Raw genomic sequence first — 12151 nt, 5'->3', positions numbered from 1 at the left:
ATTGCAAGCTCCTACAAATATTGCATATTTTTGACGTTGACGTTGAGTAGGGTCTGATCTAACCCTCTGTAATGTTCAAATGCAGTACACGTTGATTAGCTAGATTATGTCCAGACTGAAAATAGAGTTCCTGATAAAGGCAGGAAGAGAAAGAGATGTACTCGTAGCCATGGTGCTTGGTCAGAGCAATGCTGTAAATATAGAACTCTACAAAGAACACCACATTAACATGCTGGTAGGTGGACTCTAAATTGCCCTTTGGTGTGAATGTGTGTGTGTTTTGCCCTGCGATAAACTGGCATTCCGTTCAGGGTGCATACCCAGTGATTCCGGGATAGAGTCCAGATCCACCCTGGTCCTGACCAGGATAAAGCTGGATGAATGAATGAATGAATAAGGAAACTGAAGAACCTAAGCAAAATGCATGAACTGCTAATCATTACGCATCAGTGACACAACTAGCTAACTTTTGACTCGCGAGCTTCTTCACGGCTTTGCACGAAATCAAATGACGTTCAACTGAACGATGTATGATTTCGTAAAAGATACCATATAGACCTTAATTAGAAAGTTAGAACTATTGAACAGCAAGAGGAACTCATTTTTGAGAACTGTAGTTAGCTAGCCATCACTAGCTGCTCACTAATCCAAAATAACACCAGGAACAAAACAAAAAGGAGTCCTGTGTAACTTTCCACATGATTTTTTTGGTGATTCTTAACTAATACGATGTGTGTGAGTGGTGAGATTAGAGCAGAGGTCAGCCCGTCTCTAGCCGAAAGGTTTAATTGCTATGCACCTCTGAGCAGTCCTGTATGACACTACAGTGATCCTTGAATCCCAGCAGTCTCGAGCTTCTGCACTGGGCTTCTTCACCCCACTAATTATTGCATAAATATTCCAATTAGGATCACGCTACTGATGAAAGCTCTTTCCTCCTCCTGATGAGCAAGTGTGTGTCTGTGTGTGTGTGTGTGTCTGTGATAAATCTCTCAACTCTCGGCAGTATCCAGCTCCATCTGATGGCGTGTCCTGTGGCGCGGACGCTGACATTTCCAGAGCTTTTGATTAAATACTGCACTAGTGGAGCACCAGCTCTTCTGGGCTTCCTGGGAGTCCTATTAAATGAGTGCACATGCGCATCCCTTCTCGTTTATCTCCGCACGGGGTTATTGTCGTAATTGTGCCACTTTGTGTTCTGGAGCTTTTGCATATATTTTTATTGCCGTTTTTCGAAGAGAGACTGTGTGTGATCCGTTCTGCTCGCTCTGTACCCTCTGTGTGCGTGTGTGTGTGTATATATGTTGGCGTGTTATTATCAGTAACAGTCGGTATGTAAACACCCCGGTGTGCCCTAGTTTTGGCATAATGGCACAGGTGGGAGGTGGAGTGATTAATGGGTGTTGCTTCAGTTGTATCATGAGATACAAAGAGAACAGTTGTAGCTGCTAGACCTACATAGTGCAGATCTACGTACTGTATGCTACACCGAAAAATGGGGAATGTATGTGGTCCGGCAAATCTGAACATATAGTTTTCAACTTCAAATATTCAGTTTCTCATCAAAACATGATTCAATTACTTATACTAAATTAATTTAAACAAGTTTCTAACAGCTAGGTGTATACCAAAAAGATGTATATGAAGTGAGCGTACACACACACACACACACATACATATACATATACATATATATATATATATATATATATATATATATATATATATATATAGACATACATACACACACACATATATATATATATACACACATACATACATACATATACACACATATATGTATTGCATACATATGTAAACATAATATATATAATAATAAATATATACACTTGAATCGGTGAAATTGCAATAGCACGAAATAGTTTTGCACGGTCTTTCGCAATGATGTTTGCTAGTAAATGTTTAGCTGTGCTCATGTTCGGTGCACGTGAATCAAAGAGGGCTTTGGCTGAACGCGCGTTGTGTTGAGGTCACATGACACGTCTTTGCCCAACATCTGTAGAAAATCAGCGGTAATTTAGAAAAATTGCAAGTGTGAAAGTGATGTACACAATTGTTTGAAGTAAATTCAGTGAGCTTCCTTCATTACTGCTGGATTACAGATAGCTGTTAAAGGAAGTAGACCTACAACCAACAATGGAAAGGGATCTGCAAGAGCTCGCTGGGTTCTTAGCTTTTACCCTACCCTAAAGATTCACAATACACTCTCTCACTTTCTCTGGTTAGGATTATGATAGATCTGGAGCTTATCCCAAAAACACTGGGCACGAGGGTGGAATACACCCTGGACGCAACACCAGTGCGTTGCAGGGCTTCCAAAAAATAGTTCATGCTCATGTCTCAGCCGTTCTTCAGTGAATAATCTGACCTGGATGTTGTAGGTTTTTATCTAAGATCTGCTACGGTAATCATTAAGACTATCCTGTGCTCATCCCTGGCCTCTTATTCCCAATACACTCATAGTGAACATCCTTCTCCTTCAAGTATATAACCGTGGAAGAATAATGATTTATCTCACAAGATCTGTTGTCACACACAAGAGAATGGGTTCCTTTTTGAGATTGGTTCTTCTCAAGGTTTCTTCCTCATGTCATCTCATAGAGCTTTTCTTGCCGTTGTCACCTCTGGCTCACTCATTACGGAACTAAATATAAATCCACCAGCTGATTTGTTTCAACATCTGTTGTTAACATCGCAATATTAATACAAGTGACTTGACGTGAATTAAGGGTTCTAAGTCCAGAAAACTACGTCCATTGTTAAATGGAACGCAAACTTGAATAGTATTCCAAATAAAATTCGTGTTGTTACAAGAATGTATTAAAGATATATAACAAGCATATACAATTTTTATTTGTATCCCCCCCTCCCATTCACATACTATAGGGTAAATACGATTTTATTACAATTTTATTTTATAACAAAATAACTGTATTGTATTTTATTACCTGTTATACGCAAGGGCATTTTTAATATATCTAATATATATATTACACCTGTTTTTAATCTATTTTTGATATTATGCAATGGTTAAAAAAATTCAGCAGAGGAAATATCAAGTCCAGCATAGAACACAGGAAACAAAGTTCAGCATAAAGCCATGAAATTAATTTATGATATTTTATTCATATTACATTTTAGTGTTTTGAAAAAGATTTTCTTTTTCTTTGACCTCATTAAAATTTTAAAGAAGAATTTCCAATCTGGATATGAGAGAGAGAGAGAGTGAGAGTGAGAGCGAGCGAGTGTGTTGCGGCCCCTGCTGAGAGAAATTAAGGGGATCAGACAGCACAAATTGATGAAGAACGGCACCAGGTCCACTCACATTGGACTTTACATGACCTCACTTGTTAGTAGAGTGGCTATGAGAACTCTTGCGTATCTTTACATGTACACACATAAAGGTAAGGCATAGACCGAGACAGGAAAAGAGGACTAGACTTAAAAAAACAAACAAACAAATAAACAAAACAAACAGACCCAGACAGCAAAAAAGGACTAGACTAAAAAAAACTGACCTAGACAGCAAAAGAGGACTAGACTAAAATAAATAAATAAATAAACAGACCTAGACAGCAAAAGATCACTAGACGTAAATAAATAAATAAATAAATAAATAAACAAACAGACCTAGACAGCAAAAGAGGACTAGACTTTTAAAAAACAAAACAAAACAAAACAAACAAAAAATAACCTAGACAGCAAAAGAGGACTAGACTCAAAAAGAAAAGAGTGAGGAAAAAAAGGTGTGGTATGTGTGTGTATGAGATTACAGAAACATGCTAATCAGCAGGTAGGTGAGAGTGAGAGGAATGTGGGAGTGGGGTCACGGCCCTTGACGCATGTATTTGAGCATATGTCGATAAAGCAGAGCTACAGGCTCGAGCTGAGAAGCCTTTAGGCAAAAATAATAAGCAGGGCAGAGACATGGCCCTTAGCATCTCAAGGCTTTGGCCGTTGGCTAGACTTTCGTTTGGAACCAGAGGGCAAAGTTTCTCATCCAGCATGGATATTAATTCAAATTTTTTTTTTCTTATAAGTTCTTATACACAGACACACACACACTCACAGATGTACACATTCACAGTAATACAGGGTCTAATATGAAGAAAAAGTTTCAAAAGACTAATGTAAGGCCAAGAGTTATTGCATTCATAGTTTTTCTCATGACCCCATTCACATGTGATCAAACTAAATCACTCTCATTAGGATTCATATTGCTTGCTTTAAGTAAGGGTATGAATAATTAATAATGTGATAATCATACAACCCTGCAAAGCACTGGTTTGAGACGGAGTTAGAATTTGTACTTTTTCTTATGCTTTCATACACATGCGTTCAAAAGAGTTCCAATCACAGCGCTCCTGCTTCCTCATAGTACTGATCATACTAGCATAGTTGCAACCATGCTAATAGTGTAGTACTAATAACGCTAATGAAGCTGCAACAATGCTAATAGTGTAGTACTAATAACGCTAATGAAGCTGCAACAATGCTAATAGTGTAGTACTAATAATGCTAATAATGTAGTAATGATCAAAAATAAAAGTAATTCAGTAAAGGACTGTAATATAATTATATTTGGCAGTGAGCTGTGAAAATCTTTTCCAATTGTAATGCATTTTATGTGCCTGTGTGAAATTTCAGCCAAAGCCAGTGTATGTTCACTAGCTTATACTGAGATTTACTTTGGTGTTGATGCTCCCACAGTCCGAGCAAAATACCTGCAAAACACGCATTTTAGATTTATTACCAAATCCTTCAGATGTACATGTCTGCTACAGGAGACTGGTCTCCTTTGCCCTCGTTAGTCTCTGAGTATCTTTGTCTTGTTTTATTTTCAGCCTTTAATTATGCCCCGTGTTAGTTCTGTATTGTTCCTAATTCATCATCTGTCATGCTTACAAACTTGTATTTTAACAAGCTTGTCCCCCTGCAGTGCATGTGACCCTTACCTCTCCTGAATGCTGGACTGAAATACCATTTTTCGGTGAGTATTCGTGTTAAAGAATAGCAACGTACCTCTCTGTCCAGGCCTGCTGCGATGGTGCTGATCTCGCCCGTAGCTCCGTTGATGGTAAACATGTTGGGAATGGGGATGTGTGGACTCTGGTTCAGGATCCTGTAGTGCACCAGGCCATTGGGCATCGTGCTGTCGTCAGCGTCGATCGCAGTCACGCGCATCACTGACGTGCCTGTAGAAAGAATTGGAAAACACACATGCTCTTTTGAATGAATTGCTGGCGGAATGACTCATTCCATTTTCATGTCTAGTGTGAAACATGAAAACCTACTCTTTTGTATGAATCACTGGCAAAAAGTCATTTCTGGCTCTTTGTCAGTGTAGAAATGACTAATTATGAACAGACACAATAGATGCAAGCGTATGTGATTTCTCATCTCGTCTGATGAGGAACGTAACGGCTCAGTGATTCAGCCCATGATTCTCTAAACAGTAAATAAAGTGTTGTGTTGCCTTTGACATCGCTTCTCATGCACCTTGTTCTCCTTACGAAAAAAAAGTCTCGTCTCCAGACTCAAGTTTCAACCATCAGCGCACTTTAAATTGATCCAAACTTGAAGAGTTTGTTAATAAGGACCTTATGGATATGTCTCTCCTTGTTTCGCTTCCATTCGCTCGCCCTATTAACACACCAGACTTAATGAGCCGTGGTGTGTTGCCAGGTGTTCAACATAAACACAGCAATTTGAGCATGACTCAATTGTGTGTGTGTGTGTGTGTGTGTGTGTGTGTGTGTGTGTGGGCAGTGTACTTCATGGCCTTTAACCCCTAAAGCATGATTTTTGATTTCGACAAGCTTGTCACCCACTATCTCAAACGTGGGCGAGCAATTACGGTCCCTCTGTGCACGTACACCCAGGAAAAAACCTCGCTATTTCCCCCCCGACGTGGGCGAAATGTCACTCTGTCGGTCTTCGCTAATGCCATTCTGTTGATGTTATGTTCCAGCCACTTGGTAGTTCTCTATCAGTGGCCTCTCCAAGTCTCCAGTCGCCTCGAAAAACAAACCCTATCAGCAATCACTCCAAATGGCAAGCTGCACATAGGAACTCGCAAAGCATTACCATGTGCGAGGCTGATAAACCTGGTCAAAACTTGCTCAAAATGTCTATAAACTGGTATCAAATTGTATGAAAAATTCCACAAAACTTTTGGACCGAGTTAAAGACTTACTTGGTCTCTTGCAGACAAATTCAAAAGACTTTATATGACAAGATCTGTATTAAAAGTTACAGAAGTTAGTATTAGCAGCAGAGGTTGTGCTTCTTCTTATAACTTTATTGGTATACAATGTTGTATTTATTAATATACAATACAAAGTTCTCCCCATGTGTTGGGGGTTTCCTCCGGGTACTCCGGTTTCTTCGTCCAGTCCAAAGACATGCGCAGTAGCCTGATTGACATTTCCACATTGTCCGTAGTGTGTGAATTTGTGTACGATTGTGCCCTGCGATGGGCTGGCACCCCAGCAAGGGTGACCCCACCTTGTACCCAGAGTTCCTTTGGATAAGCTCCAGGCTCCCCTGTGACCCTGTGTAGGATAAGCAGTATGGAAGATGGATGGATGGGATGGAAATCACTTGTTTAATATCCCGTGTAGAAACCAGGAAATGGTTCTTTCTTAAGAGCTAGTAGCTTTCTAGCAGTCCTGGGATTTGAACTCAAAGCCATCTGCTCAAATCTTCTGCCTGAAAAGCTCGTAATAACACTTCGGAGCTGTTTGTGAGGCGTGTGACGTTTGTGAGGCGTGTTTTGGCAGATACTGATTTAGGGCTTTAATGACTAACTACATCTTCACAGGAGGCACTGGATCAGGCATAATTGCTAGGAGATAGTGCCATCATTTCCATGACAAAACACCTATGAAGGGATAATCAAGGCTGAGGGTTCCATTTCAAACTTCATTACATTTCTGAGCAGGATCTGACACCAAGCCAGAGGAGACAAGAGAACAAAGGCAGAGCATGAAAAACAATTATGGCCTCTTCTGATGGGGCTACATCAATATGAACAACCAAAAAAGCGAAACTGAAAGAGAGAGGGGGGGCTATGCAGAGGATCGCTTGATTGCTTGTCAAATTCAGAGAAGCCATAAAAGAGAGTGACAGAAAGAACGAGAGCTGAATTGAATGTCAAATGTCACTTTCAATTTTTAATGGGTGGAATTCTCTACTTGGATTATTTACTCTGAGTGGGTAGGAGTTAAAACGATGCAGAAAACGGTTAACCTCCAAGTGTTTCATTCAAAACTAATTCAGAAATGTAATTGCTTTTTGACTTTGAGATGCTTAAAAGTAACCGGACAAGAAACGGACGATCAACACACAAAGCAGAATGAAACCGGAAACAAATCCGGTGAAAAAAAGTGATGGACGGGAAAATTTTTTGGACAGGACCAGGACGTGCCTTCAGAAGAATTAGGACAAAAAAAAACCCTTAAATGGCTGTAACTTCATATCTTGATTTGTTTTAAAGAGTTCATTTAAAAACAGCCTTTACTTTACACTATCTTTATCAGGGTGGAGCAAAAATATGGTGGGTAACATTAGCTATATAAACTGATTTCTTCACAAGATTTTGCCAAGCAACATTAAGAAAATAGCGAGGCATTTGGCGTTATGTGGAATGTTATGTTCTGACTTGTATTTATATCAGGACCCACAGGTGTGGCTTCTGCTTGGTTGGAATGAAAACCTGCGCCCACACCGGCCCTTTGCAGATAAGATTGGACACCCCTGATTTATATTACATTATAATCATTAGCAATTTATAGAGATAAGCACCATCCTCTTTTTAAAATTTTTTCACAATTCCAAAGTTTGAAAATTTAAGATTAAAAGCTTAAGTTTAAGAAATAAAATAACATGGATGGTAACACTTTTTAGCATCTCCTGTACTTTTCCATTAAAGTACTGTAAATAGACCCCCCCCCCCCCCCCCCATTGATTGATTGATGCACTTTATTCTGGTCAGGGTCAAGATGAATCTGAAGCCTATCCCAGGAATACTAGGTGTAAAGTCGGAATACATCCTGGAAATTGTTTATATTCTCTATAGTGTTTTTTTTTTTTTTTTAAATGTTCAATTTGACTTCTGCTTCATTCCAATCAGAAAGTGCCTTCTGACAGCGATGATCTCTGATGACCTTTGATGTTCTAGCTCATCTAAGTTCACCACACGCTGCCGCACTTGTTGTAGAAAATGTCTGAGCTCTTTTCCATCATCATCTTCCCAAAGTAAATCTATGATAAGAGTACTTATACATAGTCCATCATTTCTGTCAAATCCACAGTTTTGTTTAGAAATATAACTTGCATCAAGCTCTCAGTGGCTCTTGAGTGGCTCAAATTGATGAGCTGCAAAAAACCACTTAGGCATTCCTTAAAGCCAGCAGCAATGTCTGCACTATCGGAGGATGCTGTGTCCGGTCTTTACCCTTCTCCACCCTGTAAATCTTTCAGCGTGGGATTGTGCTGCTGCTACAGCTCCTTTGAGGACCATAATAAGGCAAATGGGCTCTCCAGCGAAAGGAGCCAGGGGCCGAGCCTCGCTCCACGTCCATTAAGCCAATTGAAACATCTTTGCGTCTGTTTCTCTCTCCCGCTTGCTCTCATCCATCTTCATCCCCTATTTTCCTCTTCTCCAGAGAGCGGTTGTGAAAGCGTAATGAAGCCCATGGCTCAGCCGGTCTGGTGGGGAAAAAAGTGCTTAAACCTCCTCTTGTAATGTTTGCAAACTCCCTCCCCCGCCAGGCCCAACCACCCCCAACCCCCACCACTCCACTTGCTATAGGAAAAATTGGGCACCCAAGTGCACTCTAGGACTTTTATTTTTATCCCAAGCAGCCTGCTTGGCTTTTTAACTTCAACAAGGCCTGAGAGGAACCCTGCTTTGAGGGTCATTTAGAAGATTGCGAGAATAGAGTCGAGCCTGTGAGTCATGTCTCAGCAAAGTAAACGTGATGTTACAGAAAGGGCGGCTCAGAAAAGAGTCGTACAGATCAGGGGTGGAACACAGTTACACTATCTGGATCTGGATCTGTTTGGTGCTCCAAATCTTTGTATCTGTATATAAACCCAAAGTGGGTGTGGCCAAGAAAAACTAGTTAAATATGAACCTTGCAACTATACCCCTGGAAACACTGGAAGTAGAAATGCCAACATTTGCGTGAATTTCTATCTCTGAATCTGCCAAAAACCGGCAGTAATTTTGAAAAATTGCAAACTCCTCCAAATACTGAGAAGTTTGCTTGATTTTGCGTTAATTTCTGCGATCACAAAATCCTGGAGGGACTGACTAATAGCCTAATTTAAACCCCAGTGATCCTGACCAGGCAGTTACTAATGACGAATCATTATATAGATGAAGGCTGTTAATGTATGAGTGCTGCATGATGATTTTCTCATGTTTCTTTGTCCTCCGATTCATGTTTGTTTGTCATCTGACTGCTCCCTCACAACAGCAATAACTTACAGTCATGCGACATTTCTGCCGCATCCCACGTCACCGCTCTACTCTCAACTGGATACTCTGTTAACCTTTCTGGCAAGCTTTCATTAAAAAAAAAAAAAGGAATAACATACCTCCTATTCCTGTCTGTATTTGTATCCATTTAGACGACATCATGTTTTCATTCCGAGTAATGTATTCACATTCGGTTACATCCCACATTTCTTACTTTACACAATAACGTCGGAATAATGTTAATAAGCACTTTGTGGTTCTGTTACATGAACAGCTTAATGGTGCTACCTGAACGCCTCAAGTGTTTTTGTGTTTTTTTAATTAATGCAAATATGTCTTATTAAGTAGTGCTATTAAATACTTTTTTTTTTTTTGACTGATTTGCATAAAATGGGTAAAACACATAACCAAGGGAAAACACTTTTTCCCTCCAAGACTTCAGTATAAATTAATCAACTGACAAAAAAAAAAAAAAAAAAATGAAAGAAGCATAGTAGATCTTTTGTGGCACAGTTAATGCTGTGTGGGCGAACATCATCATCATTCTGTACCACATATACATGGGGAGAAAAAATTATTTAAAAAAAAAAAAAAATCACACAATGACTCTATTTTAATTTGTTCCAAGTCTGGATCATGACTCGGCCTGGATTTGAAGTAAATTGGATTAGCCAGTACAGTAATTCAGTGATTGCTTAGGTGTGGGCTAGAAGAGGCGAGATTCAATTAATCTGTGTGTGTCTCCCAATGGGAGCCTTGCTCAAAAGAAAAAAATGAAACTCTGCATTTAGAGCTCCACTGATGGATCGTGGCGATAATTGAATATACATGTGCGGAAAGTGATAAGCCCTGTTCCCAACATGCTCTGCTTTCACTGTGGTGTCTTTACCTCCAAGAGAATTTGATACGATTGTGTTGGCTAAGCTCCTTTCCAGTGAATCCTTTGAGAGACTCAAATCACGTGAACGAACGTGGAAGATGTAAATTGGAAAAACTACCTCACAGGTCGTGCTTGCGTTTTCGGCTGTCTCTCACATTTTCTCTTGAACCTCAAGAAAAGGATTGGATTTAGCTTGAGCGCAGTCGTGTCACTGTTTGTGGATGACAAAAGCACAAAGGAGAAAGATGCTGGGCGCACAACAACAGAGACGGCGATGCTTTCTGTGCGCTAATTAGCAGAAGTGGTCAGCATGCTGCAAATACACGCTCTACTGAAGAGGAGAAAAACTTGTTTTCATTCTCCCTTGTACTTCTTGTTTACAGATCCCCCGGAGGACGCAGTTTTCTGATACAGTCGAGACTATAAAAACGGAATGGTTCTCACGACACCCTGTTTCTCTGAGGCGTGACCCAACACAATGTTCAGTTCGACTGGACACTCGGCTGTTCTCGTATGACAGCTACTCCTCTGTGACCTCAAAGTATACAGCATGGGGAAAAACTAAAGCCAAAAAAAATAAATAAATAAAGCTACACTTTAATCAGACTGAGAGGAGGTGACAGGAGGCATAATGGGGAGGTTTATGGTTTTAGGGGCCAAAGATAAAAGGAGCATCATGATCATCAACATACCATGATCATCATCAGTGTGCCGGCATTGTTACTGTCAGGCTATGATTTGATCAAAAAGCAAAAACTGGTACACCTCCTAAGGAATGAAACACTTCAGGGCATGCTGTTATAGGAAAATAATCAACAGCAAAACATTTTTGACCAATCATTAAGCAATGTTCATACTACCAGTGAGTAAAATTTAAGCCACTATGACCAACATGAATAATACCTTGTACATGTTCATGTTTGCGGTTCAAAAGTGAGTCAGAATGGGGCTGGATGGTTAACCGAAACGGAAATTCAGAACCTCCAACCGATGTAATTTCCCCTTGTCGGTTATTTCGTTTTTTTAAATCCTGTCACTACTTTCCCCTTAAAAAAAAAACAAAAAAACCACATACTACCGCGTGTGGAGTCATGTGACTCCGCCCCATCCACTCAGCGGCATGGATGCAACATGCAAGGCGAGCTCTAACGCCCAGTCAACCGAACAACAGGAGCAGCTTGTACCGAAGAAAAACGCCGTGTCCGTCGTTTGGACGCGCTTTGGCTTCAGTAAAGAAGAAACCGAACAAAATGACGTCAAATGTAAACACTGCAGAAAAACCGTTTCAGCGACCAAAGGTAATACCACCAGTCTGTTTCAACACTCGCAGCACAATCACGTTACCGAATACGAACAGCTCGAAAAGAGAGAGAGACTGACAAACACCCAGCAACAACTGCCTCCACAAAGCAGGCGTCGATAACACGAGCATTTAAAAAAATGCTACACAATATGAAAAGGATTCAAGAAGATGGAAAGACGCCAATTTGTTACTACATGGCAAAAGATATGGCTCCCGTAGCGACAGTGCAGCGCAGTGGGTTTAAACACCTCGTTAAAACTCTCGACAGAACATACACTGTGCCATCGTGACCATATTTTCCCCAGACTGCGCTGGCCAACATGTATAAAACGTCATAAAAAGGTATCTGCTGAACCGAAGTCTGTTCAGCGCTCTGCAGCCACATCTGATCTCTGCTCATGTAGGACCATAGTTTATATAATTTAATAGTTTGTTTCCTTCAATTATTTTAAAATCACAA

General features: G+C 40.3%; 1 protein-coding gene across 3 annotated transcripts in view; it reads right to left on the bottom strand.

Moving 5' to 3' along the window:
- Nucleotides 1-12151, bottom strand: part of cdh4 (cadherin 4, type 1, R-cadherin (retinal)) — a 429819-nt gene that overhangs the window by 33649 nt on the left and 384019 nt on the right. For all 3 annotated transcript variants that reach the window (XM_017451081.3, XM_017451082.3, XM_017451085.3), the window contains one exon: nt 5044-5216. In XM_017451081.3, the coding sequence (XP_017306570.1) occupies nt 5044-5216 (173 nt within the window). The remainder of the gene's footprint in view (nt 1-5043; nt 5217-12151) is intronic.

Source organism: Ictalurus punctatus, chromosome 21 (genome assembly GCF_001660625.3).
Source record: "Ictalurus punctatus breed USDA103 chromosome 21, Coco_2.0, whole genome shotgun sequence".
Lineage (NCBI taxonomy): Eukaryota > Metazoa > Chordata > Actinopteri > Siluriformes > Ictaluridae > Ictalurus > Ictalurus punctatus.
This window is presented reverse-complemented; position numbering and strand designations above follow the sequence as displayed.